This window comes from Myotis nattereri (assembly GCF_964212035.1).
Source record: "Myotis nattereri genome assembly, chromosome: 8".
NCBI classification, from domain to species: Eukaryota; Metazoa; Chordata; class Mammalia; order Chiroptera; family Vespertilionidae; genus Myotis; species Myotis nattereri.
This window is the reverse complement of record NC_138083.1, coordinates 94393494-94413381: the sequence shown is the minus strand read 5'-3', so window position 1 is coordinate 94413381 and position 19888 is coordinate 94393494. Positions and strand designations below refer to the sequence as shown.

Below are 19888 nucleotides of genomic sequence, written 5' to 3'. Positions count from 1 at the left end.
ATGAAAAGGCTGCAAAATCATGACACAGAGTCAAGATTTCCCAGTAAATATGGTGAACTTTTAAAAAACAGTTCCTTTTATAAAAATTACTCATGCTTACTTTAAAACCAAAAGGAATTTAGAAAGTTCAAAGAAGAATGCAAAAGTCATGTGAAAACTTGCCAAGCCATGAGAACCACTCTACAAATGTTGGTACATATCCTTCCAGACATATAGTCTGAAAAGAATTAAAACACAAAGCAAAGGAAACCAGAAGAGCCTGTGTGATTTTATTAGGTTTCACGAACTGCCAGAAGCACCTTTTAAATCCCAGGAGTTACACTTCTCAACAAAGAGCACATAAGAAGAAAACAAACCAGTTATGAATGTATGTCCCCCAGATTCAGGAACACCCAGGGGTGAGCTGACTGGGGGCTGCACTTCGCTCTCCCCTGCCCAGGGAGCTCACCTGCCCCGAGGCTGGCGTGCCCGCTGGCCCAGCCGCCCTGACTGTAGCTCGCAATGCTTTCTGCGTGCCCTTCAGCTCTTACCTGTCCCCTTCTGCCGGGCCAGCCTCTCGGCCTCACTGGGAGCAGCCGTCACTGGAGCAGAGTGGCAGCCGATGTCAGGTGCCCCCCTGGGCTTCTCAGGCTGCGCTGTCCGGTGGCTGTGCAGCACCTCCAGGAAAGGCACAGGCCTCCTGCTTCCACAAAACAATGAAAACAAAGACCCTAATTAGTTCGTTGAATTGTTGTTCCGTATTTTACTGTTTCCAGATGAACCAAAAACTGCTGAGGAACCATGAGGAAACCTTTTACGTTGATACTCTTCTAAGAAATCCTATCAGCCAGCACCATGCACGTGTTCCCGTGTGGACCAGGGCCATGTGCTGGCTCTGCCGCCCTCTGCACAGCAGGGCCAAGTACACACGTGCCCTGCGCGGCCTCGGGCGAGAGCCCGCAATTCAGCTGGTGACTCTGCAGGTGGCACACGTGGTCCCAGCAGCTGGGCGTGGGCAGCGCTTTCCCGTGGCGAGCAGGAGACAGGAAGGGCAAGCTGTGCCCAGGCCCTGCAGTTTTCTGTTACGTAAACATCACCCACAACTGAGACCGTACCTCAGGTAACGTAACATAAATAAACACAACGCACACATAGGCATTATTTTACCAAAGCACAACTTCAATTCAATTTAATTCTAGGGCACATCTTGGTCCCAGTATTTTATTTTTAAAACTGACGTTAAGGGCATTTCAATTTATATATTAGCTCTGACCATCACAGATACTGTTTTATGCAAAGCTTTTAAGACACAATAAAATAGTGATGAAATGGCAATAACTTGTCTTTTCCCATTAGCTTTAAATTGCATCATATTCCTCTAAAATATTTCACGTGGTATACGACTAGTTTCCTTGTTTACTTGTCCTACTATCCGAGGTGTACCTGTTGTCCTGCATCCTTCCCTGAAGGGAACCGCCTTCTTATTCAACTTTCCAAACCCTGACGGTCCTGGGTCCCCGCCGGCCCCCAGGGGCCCCCAGCTCCACGTCACAGTCCGGGCTCCGCGCTGCCGGATGCACTTTCTAGAGCAGCGGTTCTCAACCTTCCTAAGGCCGCGACCCTTTAATGCAGCTCCTCAGGGTGCGGTGACCCCCAACCATAAAATTATTTTCGTGGCTACTTCACATGCAGGATGTTTGCATTGTTACAAACTGAACATCATTAAAGCACAGTGATTCATCACAAAAACAGTATGTAATGATATATGTGTTTTCCGATGGCCTTAGGCGACCCCTGTGAAAGGGTCGTTCGGCCGCCAAAGGGGTCGCGACCCACAGGTTGAGAACCGCTGCTCCAGAGGCACATCCGTGGCCCCCGGGGATGCCAAGCAGGGGCTTTGGGACTGTGTCGGCGAGGCCACCGCAGGGGGGCAGCTCACCCCGGCGCTGAGGAGGGCCCCGGGGGTACGGACCGGGCACTGCCATCCCGTGGACCCAGGGCCGCCTGCGGCCGGCTCCGGGGAGGCCCAGGCCAGCAGGGGCCGCAGGCGGTCCGGCGTCAGCCTCCGTCCCAAAGCCGCTCTGGCGGTGCTCGCGCCTCGGCAGCACCTCCCTGACAAACCACCGTTCAACACGGGCCAAGCCCGCCGTGTCCCCATCTTACCCTTTCCCTTTATTTAATTATCATTTTAATGGGTGGTAACAGTCTACAGTCTGCCTCTACGTCGGATGTTTGATCCCCTGCACCGCTTTTGGTCCGAGTTGCTCCATCAACTACACGCCGCCGCCCCGGTGCCGCGCCCCCTCCAGTCCCTCTGAGGAAACGGGAACCCCACCCCCCCGCCGCCCGGAGCCGGTCTCTGTCGCAGGCGCTTCCGGTCCGGCGCCCGCAGGGTCGCTCCGCTCCGCCCAGAGGCGCGGGGCGTCCGGGGACGCTCCCGACAAAGGCCACGGAGCCTCGCTGCGCCGCTGCCGCCTTCAGCTGAGGGCCCTCGGCGACCGGAGGTGGCGGCCCCGGCGTCGTCCTCCTTCTACCGTCTCCCGCCCGCCTGGTCGGCACCCGCGGCCGCAAGTGACCCGCTTACATCTCCTGGGATGGGGATGGATAACGGGGCGAAAACCGCCTTTGTCCGCGACAGACGTTCAGATTCTGCTTCCAGGCAACTGTCAACAGCTGGGCTCAAATAAACTCACAAAAATCGGATGCAGGTTCGAATGTTTTCTCAGGGTAACCGGTGCTGAGCACAGGGATGTCTCTCCTCAGCGCTCAGAGGCGGCTCAGGAGACCTCGCCGCAGGGACCCAGGGCAGCCCCGCCCCAGCCTGCCCCGCGCGAACCTTCCGGAAGGGGGCGAGCCAGGCCCCGCCCATGCTGGGGAAAGCCTGGCTACGATTGGCGGTGCCGCCACGCTCTGCAAGGCCCTGGCTTCCGGTCCCGCGGCCCCGCCTCCATCGCCGCCGGGAGCCGCCCTGGGACCCCGCCCGCGCGGAAAGGGGGAGGAGCCTCTTGCGCGGAGGGCTCCGCTGGGGTCGGGCGGCCGTCGCCGGCTTAAACGCCAGGGCCGAAGGTCACGTGGGCGGGCGTGGGGGCGTGGCACCCGGAAGCGGCCTCCGGATCGCCCCACCGCCGCCCGGCCGGACCCGGTGCCTTCCTGGGTGCCGCTCGCCCTGCCCCGCGCTGGCTGCCGCCCCCGCGCCCCCCGGCCCCCCGGCGCCGCCCGCCATGGGCGAGGAGGACTACTACCTGGAGCTGTGCGAGCGGCCGGTGCACTTCGAGAAGGCGAACCCCGTCAACTGCGTCTTCTTCGACGAGGCCAACAAACAGGTGGGAGCCGGCCCGCACCCTCCTCCCAGCACGGCCTGGACCCGGGGCCACGGCCGCCCGCGCGCCCGGCGGGGTGCCGGGACCAGCCGGGCCTCCGCCCGCGCCTTCCTGTCGGGGCAGGGACCAGCCTCCTCCGGCCGGGCTTCCCCCGCCCTTGGGCCGCGAGCCCCGCGCTGAGAACCCCGTTATCCCGGGAATCCCGGGGGGGACGGGGGGGGGGGCAGAGCAGGCTGCTTATGCGGCGCCTCCCAGACCGGATCAGAACGCAGGGGACCCGGGCCCGGGCCGTCTGCGCCGTTTGGGGTGGTAACCGTTTTGGTGTCTCCCCTCGTTTCTTAAAATTCACATGAGCACCGGGCATCCGGGATGGGCGCGCCGGCCGCCGGGTCGGCGGCACCAGGGCTGGGGTCGCTGTGGGCTGGGACAGTGTCCTCGCCGTGAAGGCTGCTTCTCTTCGCTCGCAGGTGTTCGCGGTGCGATCCGGCGGAGCCACGGGGGTGGTGGTGAAAGGCCCGGATGACCGGAACCCCATCTCCTTCAGGTAAAGCATTAACATGTGCAGCGTAAGGCCGGCGTGCACATGGCGTTCTGCTTCTCATTTGGGAGGTGGTGCTCACATGGCCTCTGCCTCCCTTCCGAGCGCTGAAGCCGCGCGTGCCCACCTGTGCCCGGGGGAGAGGACGGACACGGGGACACCTTGTCCCAGCGACACGACTGCTGGAGGGAGGCGCTCCCCTTGATTGGGAACCGGGTCCTCCCCAGGAGGGCGCCCGCTTCCTGGCGCTTGAAGCCGCAGGTCCTTGCGCTGTTGGCTGCCGTGTCCTTTCCTGACGGGACCTGCCGTCCTCCGGGCTTTGCAGAGTCTGGAAGGTGGAGGGGCTCCTGGTCAGGGTTTTTGGTAAAAACGTGTGTTAAGAAAACCAGCTCGGACTGTGCTTAAGGCGACCGGCGGGCCCAGCTTACGCAGCTGAGCCGGGTCCTGATGAAGAGCAGCTCCGTTCATTCAGATCGCCGTGGTGGTGACCCCTGTGAGCATGGTCACCGTGCTCCCGTGGTCACAGAAGAAAATGCACTGGAGCCCTCAGTTCGGGGGGCTTTGAGTTTTTTAGCCGGCCTGTACGACAGGAAACCTTTTTGAAGTAGAAAATGAATCCCGCGGGCCGCGCCCGTGCGAGGCATCAGGCATGTGAAGGCTTTGGGTCGCCCGGCGCCCTTCTGCAGGACGCAGAGCCGAGGTGTGGAGACGAGTGAGGGGCACACGCTTCCTGGGCAAGTGCTGTGCCAAGAGCGTGGGCACCGGAGAGGCAGCATTGATGGTGGAGCAGGAGGGGAAGGCCTCAGAGGGGAGGGAGGCGGCCCTCCAGCAAGCGTTGAGGGCTGGAACGGGATGGTTCTAGGTGGGGAAGGGAGGAGGCGGCTTCCCGATGGAGAGAACCCCACGGGCAAGGGCGAGCGAGCGGGGGCGGGGACTCCAGGTCTGTGTGATGACGCCCATGTGTCCGTGCGGAAGGGGAGGCAGAGGTGTGGCCACTGGCAGGGTCAGCTTGAACCTTACCTGTTCCGCTGCGGAATCAGGGCTTTATGTGGTTCCTGAAGAGGTGAGGTGGGCGTGGGCGACACTGTCAGTGTTTGGAAAGACCACGCTGGTCATAGCCTTGACACTGGATTAGTTGGGAGCCTGTCCGTCGGGGGGAGAGGATGCCGGGGTCTGGGCCAGCGTGGTGCAGACCACACTGAGGGCAGTGGAGACTGGTATCGCAAAGGCCCTCGGCGTCAAAATAAGAGTGAGCCCATGAGGACCCAGATTTGGGGGCTCAGTAGTGTTTGAGGGGGAAGATACTGAATTTACCCTCTTAAAAACATGGTATTTTTTGTTACTAGCCTTACTGTGGTATAATTATTAACTGAACATATGTAACAGTCATTGATGAGTTTTGACATGTGTGCACCGTGAAACCATCACCATAATCAAGAGAATGAGCACCCGTACCCGAGCTTCCACACGCCCTCCCTCCGTCAGCCTCTCTAGATTTCCCTTTGTTGGAGGTGGTTGTGAGGCTTCTGGGCGGGCCTGCTTGAGCCCCCGGGGAGGGGGTGGACCGCTTGGTTCAGAAGCTTTGCTGTCCCAGCTGGAGAGAGAAGGCCGTCATCTGTGGAGGTGCCTGTGGGCACCGCAATAGCTCCTCCAGGCCACCGCCATAGAGCTCAGATACAGTGGGTTGTAATGTGTTTGCTGGTGGAGGTCTTGCCTTCACTTTGTAAAAATGCAGCGTCTGTGAAGCGTTATACGGTGAAGTGCAACATCTGAAAAGAGGTTCTACTGATAGCATCAGAAACATAAGTGTAATTTTAAACTAAGATTTGCTGCTTCCTGAATATTTAATTTCTTTTCTTCTCACAAATGATAGAACCTGGAGTTCAGTTATTAAATAGAACTCTTAACATACTCTTTCTCCTTACAGAATGGAAGACAAAGGAGAAGTGAAATGCATTAAGTTTTCCTTAGAAAACAAGATACTAGCTGTCCAGAGGACCTCAAAGGCTGTGGTAAGACATCGCTCTAAATATGGCATAAAGAAAGCATTTTAGAAGTGTATTTGGAAGAGAATGAATTGCAGACTTCCAGTGTTAAAGGAGCCGCTTGTTATTTTAAAGCCATGAAAGCTGTAACTATGGAGCACTCCTGTATCAGCCTTTGGAGTTCTTGAAGAAAGATGTGAATGGATAAATACTGGTGATCTTAGTTTGTCCATTTTGATTTAAAAAACTAATTTGAACCTCAGGCATCTTTTGTATGGATTAATAGCTAGCATAGATTGCGCGAGGTATAATTTTGGCTACTTTGTGAATTACCCTGTAAACTGGAGTAACTCCATTAAGTCACTTCTCTTATCTTTGAATGCTTGATCTAATGGGAACAGGTATTCATAGTTGGAGCAGTCTGTTGGCATTTAGTCTTTATAAATATTCATCATCACATTTGCAAAGTAGAGAAAAAACTATTGATAAAGAGGCAGCACCCTCATTCCTTCCATCAGTATTAATTGCTAAAATTTTTGGAAAGCCTCTTGTGCAATGTGGAGCAGCACAGTTCTCTGAAATCAACGATTTGAATTAATTTTCAAAATCAGTTTCTAAACCCTCACTGAATATTTGGATTCCCTTTTTAAAAAAATTGAATTGTTAGCCAGCTGCTGTTGAGGCAGATTGTTGAAATTAGTCTTTTTATTTTTCCTGTCTTTGGGTTTTTTTGGTTTTTTTCTAATCACTTTTTAAATGTATTTATCTTTTTCTTTTGTCTGCTATGTACTAAAGTAGGTTGCTGCCTGATCCAAATTTATCCTTGTGTTTCTTTCCAGGAGTTTTCTAATTTTATCCCGGATAGTTCTCAGTTAGAATACACTCAGGAGTGCAAGGTACGGGCCGCGCCCTTTCCCCGCTGGTCTGTGTTCGGCTGGGGGGCTGGTAGCTGAGTGCAGGCGGGAGGGGAAGTGCTTTGCTGAGAGGTGCTGCCTGTGGGCTCCGTGACCTGGACAAGCTGTGAGCCTGTTTCTTCATCTGAAGACAGAGTTGGAGGATGACCTGGGTGGTGGGTGGCACTACTCCTGCTGCCCGCCCTCTCTGGGCGACAGACCTGAGCCGCCTCTTTGGAGGTTTGCAGAAGAGGAGGTTTTCCCTTTATTGGTGATGTTTTCTTCCTCGGTCTGACCTTGTCATGCCCCCTTTCTTCTCTTTGGTGTAGATTCTAGCCCATGTTAATCAGACTTGCTGGGTGTAATAAATGAGGCTGCAGCAGGCGCAGCTCAGATGGCAGGGTGGCCCTGGAGACTGGCAGGAGTTGCCAGTGGAAGGGGTGGCTCTCGGCATCTCTGTAGTGTGTTTGCTAATGGAGGTGAGGGTAGGCTCCTCAACGAGGAAAGAAACATCGCCAAGTAGCTGCCCCTTCACAGGCTCCCCCCCCCGCCCCCCAGCAGCCACGTGCGGGCCTAGGCTGCCTGCCCTCCGGCCCGGGCCCTGGTTCACCAAGGGAGTCGGGCTGTGGCTCCAGCTGCAACCCCACCTGGGTGAACACTCAGTGAGAACCTCTAGGCCTTTATACTTTTACAAGCTGTGTGACCAAGAGAGGCCAGCTGTCCTCTGGTCCTAACGGGAGGAGCTGAGCACTGAGGGCTGGTTAGTTACCTTGCTGCTTCTCCTCCTGATCTGCTGACTCGGGCACTTCCGTGGGTGTTCCAGGTGAAAATCCGGGGTCACTGTATTGAAAAGAAGGTTCCATTTGTTAACAGTAGCTTTCGTTAAAGAGCAGTACAGGGGATTCTACGTTTTTTCTTTTCAGACCAAGAATGCCAGCATACTAGGGTTCTGCTGGACCAGTTCCACGGAGATCGTCTTCATCACAGACCAGGGAATCGAGTTTTACCAGGTATCTGTGCGTCACTGCTGCTGGAGGAAGGTCTGCAGGAGCAGCTTGGCAGTTTGTGAATTCAGCACTAAATAGACCGTTTGAGATTCCAGAACGTTAATCTGTTGACTGGGCTTTCTTCTAATTATAAGTAACATGCTTTTTATGAAATGTTCAAACATTACTGAGATAGAGTATATGGAAGTAACAGTTCCCTACAGTCTCCAGAACACACCTGTTAGAAAAAGGGCGCCACTCCCCGACATGGGGGGCATGGCGTTCAGCCGATGCTGCAGGCGGGTGGCTGATGGGCGCCCGGCTGGGGTCCGTTGGCTCGTTTCCACGGTGAGGGAAGGTCGCTGCTGCTGGCTCTGGTGGCTGGTGCCTGAGAAGGTGAGGCTCGGTGCTGGGTCGTGCAGGGGAGTGGCTGCCCGGGCCGTGACTGTGGCTGAGCTCACTCCCCTCAGGGTTGTGGGCAGTCAGTGAGCCGGGTCCGTACAGCACTAAGCACCGATCCATGCCTGGAGCTGTCGTAGCTCAAAATAGTACTTTTCCATTTAAGTTACTGTTTTTATCACCTTTTAACTTACAGTCTGCTGATGCTTGGCTGCTCTTTAATGAAGGCTGTCTCGCACTCGCCTCAGGTGTTGCCGGAGAAGCGGAGCCTGAAGCTCCTGAAGAGCCAGAGCCTGAACGTGAACTGGTACCTGCACTGCCCCGAGAGCTCCGTCATCCTGCTCTCCACCACCGTCCTGGGCAGCGTGCTGCAGCCCTTCCACTTCCGGGTGAGGGCAGCCTCCACAGCGGTATCCCCCCGGCCCTGAGTGCCCCCTGCAGTACTTCAAGGGCAAGTCTCCAACACTGACCGTGCCTCGTCCGACCACTCGCGGCGCCTGTGTCTTGCCCCCTCCAGGGGTGGCTCATTCTGGGGGACAGACCGGGAGTGCGTTCTGTGCCCTCGGTGATGGTAGGTAGGGAACACAAAACATCAAGGGTCAGCACACTTCCTAACACTTTCTTTCCCCACAGGCTGGCACTATGACAAAGCTGCCCAAGTTTGAGATTGAGTTACCAGCGGCGCCCAAGTCCACTAAACTGAGCCTTTCTGAGAGAGACATTGCCATGGCAACCATGTATGTTTGTCTCCTGAGAGACTTCCTTTTGTAATTGCTTTTAGTGATGCAGCTACTAGAAGTGCGTTACAAGTACTCAGGTGGCCATGGACCAACAAGGACTTCCCTTCCCTGTTAGTGCCTGGGCCTGTGACCACAGAGCTTACGAATGCCGTCTTCTTGGCCTGCGTTTTAGATTTTGTTGGCTTCGTGGTCTGAGGAAAGTCCTTTCGCCATCTAATCTGATAAAATGAGAACATTGGACCAATTCACACCCCTCCCCCTTCACTTTGTAATAGCCGTTTTGTTTTTGACGAGTGCAAGCGTGTTGTTGGCCGCAAAGTATTCCATGAAGGACTGTTTCATGATTTATTGGACTAGAGCCGCAGACGCAGCACTGAGGATGGAGGGTTTCTCACAGCACACGTGACTGTCTGTTCTCTCACAGCTACGGGCAGCTGTACGTCCTCTTCCTGCGGCACCACTCGCGGGCCTCCAGCAGCGCGGGAGCCGAGGTGGTGCTGTATCATCTGCCCCGGTGCGTGCTCGCGCTGCTCCTCTCCCGAGGGGACGTGGGAGTTGAAGCTTGTCGACCCCTTGTGACCTCTCTGTCCCCACAGAGAAGGCGCCTGTAAGAAGACGCACATCCTGAAGTTGGGCCGCACGGGGAAGTTCGCCCTGAACGTGGTGGACAACCTGGTGGTCGTGCACCATCAGGACACGGAGGTGGGAGCCGTGGGGTCAGGGCTGCGTGGTACGCGTTGGGTTGCTCAAAAGAGTTGTGAAAATGAACAAAGCCTTCTGAACACAGACGAGAAAGTGCTTTCTATGCTAAAGGTTTTTAGGTAGTTTAGAAGAAACAGTGATTCCGTGTCATTAAGAATAATTAAAAACTCTTTCAGAAAATAGCACATGAGGAGAGTGACTTTGGAACAACTGTCTCAGCTGTGTTCACTGCAGACCCTCTGCTACGTGTCTCCCTGTAGGTCCTTTGTGAGCAGGGATGAGCATGGTTTGAGGCCCCGTGGCCCAAGAGAAAGAGGTGGGATGGGTCCTGCTCTTTCTGTGCCACTAGCGGGCGTCTCCCAGGCCTCCTGGACGTGCCACCGTGGCTCTAATGAGTTGGGACTGAAAGATCTTCTGACGCCCATTAGCGGGAGCTTGTCAGCCCTGTCAGGACTCTGTGAGGGAGATGGAAATGGGAAGGACAGTTGTAATGTCAGAGCACATTCTTCCTGGGAGAAGAACTAGGGATGGGATGCAAACACAGACTTTGTAAAATATATATATTTTTTATTGACTTCAGAGAGGAAGGGAGGGAGGGGAGAGAGAAACATCAGTGATGAGAGAAACATCGATTGGCTGCCTCCTGCACTCCCCACATTGGGGATCAAGTCCACAACCTGGGCCTGTGCCCTGACCAGGAATTGAACCTCAACCTCCTGGTTCATAGGTGGGCGAGCCACTGAGCCACGCCGGCCGGGCTAAACACAGGCTCTTTAAATGAATCTGAAATAGCAAGATAGGAGGTCATGAAAGGGTTAACTGCTGTGGTCTGTTTGGGCATCACAGTCTGTTCTTTTTCTGCACTTCAGACATCAGTAATATTTGACATCAAGTTACGGGGAGAGTTTGATGGCACCGTTACCTTCCATCACCCCGTGCTTCCTGCTCGATCCATTCAGCCCTATCAGATCCCCGTGGCAGGTAAAGGGAGTCACCATGTCGGTGGGGGCCACGTTAGGGTGCAGTGACGAGCCTGTGCAGAGGGTCCCAGATCTGTTTGCTTTCGTGAAGACGTTTTCTCGGCTTGTTCTCGACCTCCACTTCCTCTTCGCGTCACTACAGTTGCTGCAGGCTTTTAGAAGTACCTGTCGAGGATGTGTTGGCCGCACACTTACATTTTCTCCATGTGTAGGTCCTGCTCCTGTGACCAGCCAGTCTCCGGTCCCGTGTAAGCTCTGTATCCTTGACAGAGGCGCTGGCGCTGTGCAGGGAGCTCCTCTCGCTACCCTCCTGTCTGAGAGGGAATGACGTTTCAGGAACCGAAATGGGGAGGTTTCCTACCAGGAGGGATGGGCACTTGGCGTAGCCTCAGCCAACGGGTCGGGGCGAGTTTAATCAGAGCGGGTTTGCCTTTTGCTTCCATCTTTTTGGGGCTAGAATTTCCTATAGCCTGCAGACTCCTCGTCCTGGATCGTCTTTCAGCCGGACATCATCATCAGCGCAAGCCAAGGTGGGTCAGCGGGGAGAGTGCCTGTTGCCCTGCATTTGGGGAGATGCAGCTTGAACATAGAGGGCTCGTGATTGCCAGGTGTCTCCCGGGCACGCAGTAGTTTGGCTGTCAGTCCTGTTGTCAGCATGTCCTGCATGTCCTAGACTGGGCTTCGGTTTGTGAGAAAAAGCCATCGACTGCTGTGCAGTACTTTTGGGTTTTTGTTCTGGTTTGTGTCATAAGATGACATCGCTGCCTCTCGAACCCAGGTTACCTCTGGAACCTGCAGGTGAAGCTGCAGCCCATCGTCAACCTCCTGCCAGACAAAGGACGCCTGATGGACTTTCTCCTCCAGAGAAAGGAGTGCAAGATGGTCATCCTCGCCGTCTGCTCCCAGAGTAAGGGGGGCTCCTTCCTGTCGTCCGAGTCCAGCCTGTGCTGCCCCACCTTCCCAGGCCTGTCTGCAGCCTGTGGCCCACTCTTCACTTGAAGGGTGGGTGACTTACACCCCCGGAAAGGCTGCTAAATAGAAAAAGGACTTGTAGTGCCTGGCTGGTGTGGCTCAGTGGTTGAGCGTCAACCTATGAGCCAGGAGGTCACAGTTGGACTCCCTGTCAGGGGGCTGCCTCCCAGTCAGTGATATTTCTGTCTCTCCCTCTCTGAAATCAGTAGATGGATATGCCGTGTGGGAACTTGGGTAGAAAGACCACATAGTAAACTGGATGGTTCCAGGTGAAAGCGAGTCTGAGCCTGGGCGCACGTGGGGGTCACGGCTCCTGCCCCTGCTTTTAAAGCAAACATTATTCAGAATCCAAGTCTCTGCCTCCCTAACATCTACGTTGAGAATCTCACTGATACGGTCGCAGCTACTCTCTCCAGGAGCCAGAAAGGGCCTGTGAGCTCCAGGCTTCAGGTCTCCACGCCGGGACGCTCCTCTGGGTGCCCTTAAGGCACGTGTGTGCTGCTGGCCTGGGGGGAGTTCTGTCCTGGCAGCGTGCGCTGCAGGCAGAGCTGGCTGACCTGTGCACACTGATTCTTCCCAGTGCTGAGCGGATCAGACAGAGCGGCCCTGCCCGTGGTAGCCACTGTCTTCGACAAGCTCAACCAGGAGTACAAGAGGTACCTGGACGCCGAGCAGAGCTACGCGGTGGTGAGTGACGGGCGCTGTGCTGGAGGCTCCTCCGCCCCCACCTGGTAGTTGTGACTTTGGGGCAGAAATGGCAGTACACTCGGCATCCGGCATCCCGTTGGCGGGAGGCTCTATCTTCCTCAACGCCTCCCCCTCTTCTGTGTTAATCTGTTGGATCTTAGATGTAGATAGATCCTTGGTCTTCTATTTAAAAAAAAAATGTATTTTATTGATTTTTTTACAGGAAGGATGGGAGAGGTATAGAGAGTCAGAAACATTGATGAGAGAGAAACATCGATCAGCTGCCTCCTGCACACCCCCTACTGGGGATGTGCCCACAACCGAGGTACATGCCCTTGACCAGAATCGAACCCGGGACCCTTGAGTCTGCAGGCTGACGCTCTGTGCACTGAGCCAAACCAGTCAGGGCATTGGTCTTCTATTTTATAAATAAACTCGGTTTCGTCTTGGCATTACTTTTTTATACATGTTTCTACCAAGCCAGAGCCTAGTCTTAGTTAATTAAAAGTAGAGTCGTTTGCCATGTCTTTTTCCCTCTCCTACATAACGTTAGTGCACCCTGTCTTCTGAAGCCAGAAAGAAAAGGGGTTAGGATAAGTGCGATGAGTGATTTCACTTAAAGGACCTCGTTAGTCCTCAAGCTGAAAATGGAAGGTTCTGAGCAGTAACAGAAAGGCCAGCACCCCCCCCATCCCCCCCCCTCCCCCCTTCAGTGACTCCAGGACAACAGGATGGCAGGCACTGCAGTGGCCGGGGCTTGGAGCTGTGGGTCTGCCCATCAGACACGATTCCGCCAGGTGGGGAGGCTGAGCTCGTCTCACTCCTTCTCTCGGTCCTGCTGCTCTGTGGGTGTCGGCTGTCTGGTGGCAGTTTCTGTGCATCCTGCTCTGTGGCTCTTGGCTTCCTAAGCGCTGGCTGGTGGAGTGTGGTCCGTCTGCAGCCCTGCAGTGCCTGGCGCTGCTGAGCACTGCGGGCTCTCGGGCACCGCCCAGCTCCTGCCTCAGGGTCGGCACTGGTCTCGGGCTTTAGAAGTTAAGAGATGCCCTCGCAGGTTTGGCTCAGCGGATAGAGCATCGGCCTGTGGACTGAGGGCCCAGGGTTCAATTCCGGTCAAAGGCACATGCCCTGGTTGTGGGCTCAATCCCCAGCAGGGTGCAACAGGAGGCAGTGATCAGTGATTCTCTCTCATCGTTGATGTTTCTCTCTCTCCCTTTCCCTTCCTCTCCAGAGTTAGGCGATGGAGTCGATCTCGGAGCTTTCCTAGGCAGTAGTAGTTGGGGAGCCTTACTTATTCAAAGTCTAGGCATAGACTCATTACACAAGTGTGTCCTTTAAGATTAAGGCTTCATAAAGCACAGGTGCCATTTCATTTTTATTAGATAACAAGGGCCAGGTCGACTGTGATTGAGAAAATTAGGGAGTCAGTAAGGGGTTAATAACAGGATGCTGTCCCTTAAGAGAAGACGATGCTTATGCTGCTAGCTCCATCCACCGTGAACATGGGTTTTGTCAAGATGACCAGCCGACTTGTTTCTAGAGTAGACTCTGCCCAGAGAGCACAGGAAGTAGCTCCGTCCAAGTTGTGACCTGTGTCACCCCTGCTCAGGCTTGAGGCTCACAGCATCTAGGAGTTGCGTCTTTTTTGGATTAACTGCAAATGCCCGTTACCTGGAGGTGGTGACGGTGACGCCTGTAATGTGTTGCGTAGGCGGCGGAAGCTGGGCAGAGCCGGTGCAGCCCGCTCCTCCGCAGGCCGGCGCGGACCCAGGCCGTGATCGACCAGTCCGACATGTACACCCACGTGCTGTCGGCACTGACGGAGAAGAAGGTGAGTGACTGCCGTCAGCTGCTCTGGACAAAGGCTCTCAGAACAGATCCTTGGAAGGGACTTGAGGGAAACTAGGACTCAGAATAGCTGGTTATTCTGGTGAGGACCTATGCTGGTAGTTTGGCCTCTAACACTCGGGACTAAACATGTTCTTGATGAGGGAGGATCTGAGGGGCTTTGTGCAAAACCAGCCACACCGCCCTGGGCCAGTTTAATAGGCAAAGGGGCAGGAATAAAGGAAGAATTCCGTGGGAGCTCCTGCAGCTCCTCAGACCACCTTTGCTTTCTCCCAGGAGACGCCCCCCAAGTTTGTGGTCGCCGTGCTGATGGAGTACATTCGCTCGCTCAACCAGTTCCAGGTTCCAGTGCAGGTACCTCCAGGCAGCATGGGGTCCGGGTCAGAGGAGCAGGGCTCTCTAAGGCAGCAGCACTGTCCCTCTCCTGACTACGATGCCGTCTATGTGCTAAGGGCCCGCTGTCCTGACCCGGCGTCCGAGCCATTTCCTGACCCGCCACGTGGTGCTGCGTCAGGATGAGCCCAGTCATAAGAGGCTGGGCTCTTCCCCCGCACACGGGCCCCTTCTAATGACGGGAGCTCATCAGAGCCGCTGCAGCCCCGCCACACCTGAGCCCTGTCCCCTTGTCTGCCGTAGCACTACCTGCACGAGCTCGTCATCAAGACGCTGGTCCAGCACAACCTGTTCTACACGCTGCACCAGCTCCTGCAGTACCACGTGCTCAGCGACTCCAAGCCTCTGGTGGGTGTCGCCAGGGTTACTCTGTCGTTAATAGCGTCCAGCACCTTGTGCTGAATAGGCCGGAAACCTGTCTTTCAGGCGTGTCTGCTGTTATCCCTGGAGAGCTTCTACCCTCCTGCTCACCAGCTGTCGCTGGATATGTTGAAGGTAAGGTGCGTTCATGTTTCTGGGGCGTACGCGTCTGCTGTGCTGGCACTCACTTGGGCTTCTCTCCAGCGCCTCTCCACCGCGAACGATGAGATTGTGGAAGTCCTGCTGTCCAAGCACCAGGTGCTGGCCGCCTTGCGGTTCCTCCGGGGCGTGGGGGGCCACGACAGCGTCTCTGCACGCAAGTTCCTGGATGCTGCGAAGCAGACCGAAGACCGCATGCTCTTCTACACCATCTTCCGCTTCTTCGAGCAGCGGAACCAGCGCTTACGGGGGAACCCCAGTTTCACCCCAGGTGAGAAGGCGCAGCCGTGAGTTGGCCTGGGCAGCTGCAGGCTCCTGGCAGGACGACCCCGGCAGCAGGTGGGCCAGGAACCCTCAGTTAGAACTCCTGAATTCGGTTTTAAACAGTCACAACAGCCAGTCTCGCCCTCAGCCCGTCATTCATAGTGGAGTGAACTCCGTGTGCCCAGGGACCTAACTGATCCGGAACTTGAAGTGTTTGGGGAGAAGCATATGCAGGCCGATTCAGGGTCTGAGCCAGCTCAGGTCTGACAGGTGCTCTTGGACAGGAACCTGTGCCTGAGGGTTTAAAGGGGCCTGGGGCTTATTAATGTTTCTGGGTCAGGCAGGAAACATGGGCAAGTCATCTGAGGTCCAAAGGCATGAGATCCAAGGGTGGGGAGGAACAGGCAACTTTATTTCAGGTCTCCCAGCTCTGCCTCGCTCGGAGTCAGGGCACTGGGACCACGACAGGTTAGCCCCCACCGCGGGTTGCTGGGGCTGTGAGGTCCCTGACCAGGTTTGCAAAGGCGTGAGCAAATGGGAAGGACAGTCCAGAAGCTGAGGGACAGAGTGCTTATGGGAGAGAGGAAGTTAGACCCAGCACCTGGGAGCGGCTGTGCTCACCTGCTTCCCTCTGTGCCCCCAGGAGAACACTGCGAAGAACACGTGGCTTTTTTCAAACAGGTTTTTGGAGACCAAGCTCTCATGAGGCCTACGACGCTCTGAAATCACACGCTCGTTTTTATATATAAAAATATGTATAAAGTTAATTTATTGCATTAATAAAGCTCTTTAAACTACAAAATACTATAATAAAGTACCTGCAACATCCTCAAATGTTACTAGAAATGCGGTGGAGTTTGTGTGGTGGCTCACTCCTCAAAAAGGAGCAGCATTGCACTGATTGGCCTTCAGGACGGCCAGGGAGCCGAGCGCCTCCACAGCGTCCGGTGTCAACCTTCCCTCGCTGAGAGTCGGGTTTCATGCCGGGAGAACTGGAGACGCGTCCAGGGCTGCCTCCAGGGTTAGTAGTAACACATTCCCGAGTGGACAGGCGCGTAGCCAGAGCGGCTGCTGTCAGATCCATCGCCTGAGTCTGGTGACGTCCAGTGTTTAGCTTAACCCGACAAGGCAGCTCCTTCCACCAGGGAACTGACCGACCCGCAGACACAGTTCCAAGTCCCCAGGCCCCGTGAGGGGCTAGAAATTGAGCTGCTCTCTCTCTGTGCCTCTGTGTCGCTGTTGCGTGGCCAGGCTTTTGGCTTTATTGACGGATGGTCCTGGGAAGGAGAAAGTTGTGTCATTTCTTTAGGAGGTTTCTCCATCTACTTCAGTGCTTCCACTTGGGTACAAAGCTATAAATTGGGTCGGGAACCTTTCTCTGCCAAGGGCCATTTGGATATTTGTAACATCATTTGTGGGCCATACAAAATTATCAACTTAAAAATTAGCATTTAAATGTATATTTTTATTTCGGAGAGGGAGGGAGAGGGAGAGAGAGAAACATCAATCTACTAGGGATCAAGCCCACAACCCAGGCATGTGCCCTGACTGGGAGTAACTGTGATCTCCTGGTTCATAGGTTGATGCTCAACCACTGAGCCATGCTGGTCAGCTTGGTCAAACGATTAACTTGCCCCTAATGCCTTGGCAGAGCCAGACCAAGCGACTGCAGGGGCCTCATACGGCCCTCGTGCCCGACGTTCCCCATCCCTGCTCTCAATCAAGCAAATCAGTCCTGTTTTTTCCACCAAGAGTCGTCATGGCAGCCAACGAGCATCCTCAGGACGGATGGAAGTGAGGGGGCGGCAGAGGCCTGTTGCTGGACCAGAGCTGGGGACACTGCTCAGCCGCACTGCGGGCTGTGGCCACGTGTCTCAGTGGAGGCGGCGCTGCCTGGGCCGACATTCAAACTCGTTCCCGCCCGGCCCTCAGGGCCTGTTCAGCCAGGCAGTCTTGGCCATGCACTGAGGTGCGGGGACATGAGTCTTCTGAGACCGCTCGCTCAGTCCCGCTTGTAAATGACCCATCAGCACAGTTCAAATCCTTCAGAGATGCTTTAGGCACCTGTCTCCTGTGGCCACAGGCTTCCCACCCCTCACTGAGGTCAGACAGCTCACCTATGTAGCTGAGGAGGACAGGAAGGAAGACCAGCCCGTGCGTGGCTCCCAGCAAGACCATAGCTAGGTACATCCTGAAGTAAAATATCTGGAAGATCTGAGACTTGGCAAAGGCCAACACCACGATCCCTCCAAATTTTGTAAGTGTGATTCCACTGAATACCTGAAAGAGAGGGTGTTAGACCTGCTCTAGTCCCCAATCATAAGCGCACATTTCCTCATACAGGGACTTCTTAACTGTCAAGGTCAAAAGTCATGGGGGCCTGAGGCCCAGCTTTCAGAGTTCCTGCTAAGGACATGATGTGCAACTTAAAATGCTTTATGTAGTGCTTGTGAGCCTGGAACAAAGACAGTGTACAAGGGAAAAAGCTTATGTTCCTGCATAGACACTATTCACACATTTCTTAATATTTTCTGTTGAAAACCAGTTTAAGTATAAAATGGTTACAAAACAAGGTTTGTGTTACTCGGTAACAGTCCCTCTTCAGTAACAAGTGGTTGGTGGGTTAAGCCAGGGTGTGTGCAGACACAGGACAGACCGCTCACTGGACCCTGCTGCCCGCCCATCGCTGGCCTGGGCTCGTGGCAAAGGCTCCTGCTCGCTCACATCCACCCTGTTCTTCCTGCTTCGGCCACCCGGCCGCCCCAAGAGCTTTCACCCACAGGAACGTGGTAAAGCAGCCGGGTACAGCTATTGCATGAACTGCCTGACACCTCGTCACCCCAGGAGCTGCTGCTGAGCAGAGGATGCGGATTCCCTCCTGAGCACTGGCTGGCCGAGCTCAGTCCACACCGACACCCCCGCGTTACTCACGGAGCTGCCCATGTGGGAGAGCGCCTCCTCTGCACGCGCCACGCGGCTCCCCTTCGCGCTCACTGTGAAGGCCCTGGTGATGTGGGAGCAGAACTCCACCGAGATGCCGCAGCTCTGCAAGGAAGTGCCTCCTTGACGACCCGCCGTTTCTGGCTGAAACCACAGGCAGCCACCCCTTCCCAGGGCACCCCGGGGGAGGGCCCTAAGAATCCGCGCGGACGAGCACTGAGAAGCCCCGTGACACCAGCCTGAATGCCCTGAGGACTGGGGGGGCCGTCGGGGAGGCGCCCAGCGCCCCGGATCATACAGCATGTCTGCTTGTCTCAGGGGAAGCGGGCACCCCCACGCCCGGCACGGGCCACTCCGCCTGACGCAGTGGCCACATCTGAACAGCATGGACTGCTGCTACTTTCTGTTAATACCTGCTTGAACGCTCCCAGCATCAAGACTAATTAATTATTAACTATGGGAAGCAAAAGGTATTGGTCCGAGAATTCCACCAGGGAGGGGGCAATATTTCTAAATAAGTGACCTTGTTGCTGTCATTAGGCTGTTTTTGCAAACCCTATAGAAAAAGAAAGGCAAAATACCCGCCACGCTAGGCCATGACATCACACTCCACTGGTGCCCGTGACGTCCAGTCCCACTCACCCGCCTGTGGCCCCGCCTCCATGTGCAGGGAGAGGAGAGCTGGGCCGTCTCTCCTGGAAACGGGCACCAGGAAGTGACCCAGAACTCACCATGACCAGGTTGACCAGGGAGACCGCGTTCAGGCTGATGCCCCACAGCCACATGACACCAAACATGTTGACCAGGATCATGGCGATGGTGACACACATGATCACCGCAGACCACAGCTCGCAGCCCAGCAGCACCACGGTCACCAGGAAGATGGCCCCCAGGGACACGCAGAGGTTGAAGACGGTGTCCTCTATGATGGTCAGGTACTGCTCGTAGAAGACGTAGAACACACTGTGGGAGGGGGAGACCGTCAGCCGTCCTTCCTGGAAGCTCCACCCCCTCCAGCCGCCATGCCACCCCAGGAGCAGGCAGCAGAGCTGTGCAGAACACCCTGGGATAGCAGGACTCGGGCAGGGATTCAGTGGGCCTGCGATGACCACTGCCCCCAAGGCCTAGCAATGACCCTATGCCCGTCTTTTATATCAAGTTTTTGTTCATAATCCCAGCCTACCCTGCTTTGCAGGCATTTATAAAAACTATTCCAGGGCATTTTGAAAAAACAACTACTGCTCTATCCCAAAATTATCTCAGGCCAATGGGGCTGTGCAGGGCCAGAGGAGAACTGGTTTTCTGCCAAGTTCACAGCTCTTCCCAGGAATCAGGACACCCCTCTGAGAGCTTGTCCCAGAAAAACATCCATCCCCTGCCGGACAGGCGAGGGCCGTCCCCTGCCGGACAGGCGAGGGCCATCCCCTGCCATACAGGTGAGGGCCGTCCCCTGCCGGACAGGTGTGGCCCATCCCTAGGACACCCCATGTGTACAAGCCACGCCCACCTGTATGGAAACACACGGTAGTTGCTTCCTCCCTGGCTCATGGTCTGGGTGATGTTACCAGCAATGAGCCGGGCCTTTCTCATGGCGTCGATGAAGTCAGCAGAGGTCTGGAGCACGGTGTGGTAGGTCATGAAGTAGGTGGCGCCCACACCTGTGTCGTTGCCCAGGATGTTAACGGCCGACCCGTAGGCAGCATGTCCTCTGGGAGAAGACAGTGGTGTCAGAAGGACCGCGCTCTG

At 55.4% G+C, this 19888-nt stretch overlaps 2 protein-coding genes and 1 long non-coding RNA gene across 4 annotated transcripts in view; 1 reads left to right on the top strand and 2 right to left on the bottom strand.

Moving 5' to 3' along the window:
* Positions 1 to 249: 249 nt before the first annotated feature.
* LOC308523037 lies at positions 250 to 2800 on the bottom strand. Of its 2 annotated transcripts, XR_013996285.1 has the most exons (3): positions 2564 to 2800; positions 531 to 679; positions 250 to 321 (listed from the first exon to the last, which is right to left on the bottom strand). It is a non-coding gene; the product is annotated as an uncharacterized lncRNA (long non-coding RNA). The 2 variants fall into 2 exon arrangements; XR_013996284.1 differs by having other exon boundaries at positions 250 to 679.
* Positions 2801 to 3079: 279 nt separating this feature from the next.
* RMC1 (regulator of MON1-CCZ1) lies at positions 3080 to 16043 on the top strand. Its single transcript, XM_081096694.1, has 20 exons — positions 3080 to 3302; positions 3767 to 3843; positions 5765 to 5849; positions 6662 to 6718; positions 7639 to 7725; positions 8349 to 8489; positions 8734 to 8837; positions 9265 to 9354; positions 9437 to 9542; positions 10412 to 10523; positions 10735 to 10779; positions 10999 to 11052; positions 11301 to 11429; positions 12075 to 12181; positions 13890 to 14009; positions 14303 to 14380; positions 14663 to 14767; positions 14846 to 14914; positions 14984 to 15209; positions 15846 to 16043. Exons 1-20 carry the CDS (start codon positions 3201 to 3203, stop codon positions 15923 to 15925), a joined length of 1974 nt encoding a protein of 657 aa, XP_080952820.1. The 5' UTR covers positions 3080 to 3200; the 3' UTR covers positions 15926 to 16043.
* Positions 15939 to 19888, bottom strand: part of NPC1 (NPC intracellular cholesterol transporter 1) — a 38473-nt gene continuing 34523 nt past the window's right edge. Inside the window, exons 21-25 of the mRNA XM_081096693.1 lie at positions 19650 to 19850; positions 18874 to 19105; positions 18134 to 18247; positions 17320 to 17482; positions 15939 to 16479 (exon numbers count right to left, since the gene is read on the bottom strand). Of these exons, the coding sequence (XP_080952819.1) occupies positions 16400 to 16479; positions 17320 to 17482; positions 18134 to 18247; positions 18874 to 19105; positions 19650 to 19850 (790 nt within the window). The 3' untranslated portion in view covers positions 15939 to 16399. The remainder of the gene's footprint in view (positions 16480 to 17319; positions 17483 to 18133; positions 18248 to 18873; positions 19106 to 19649; positions 19851 to 19888) is intronic.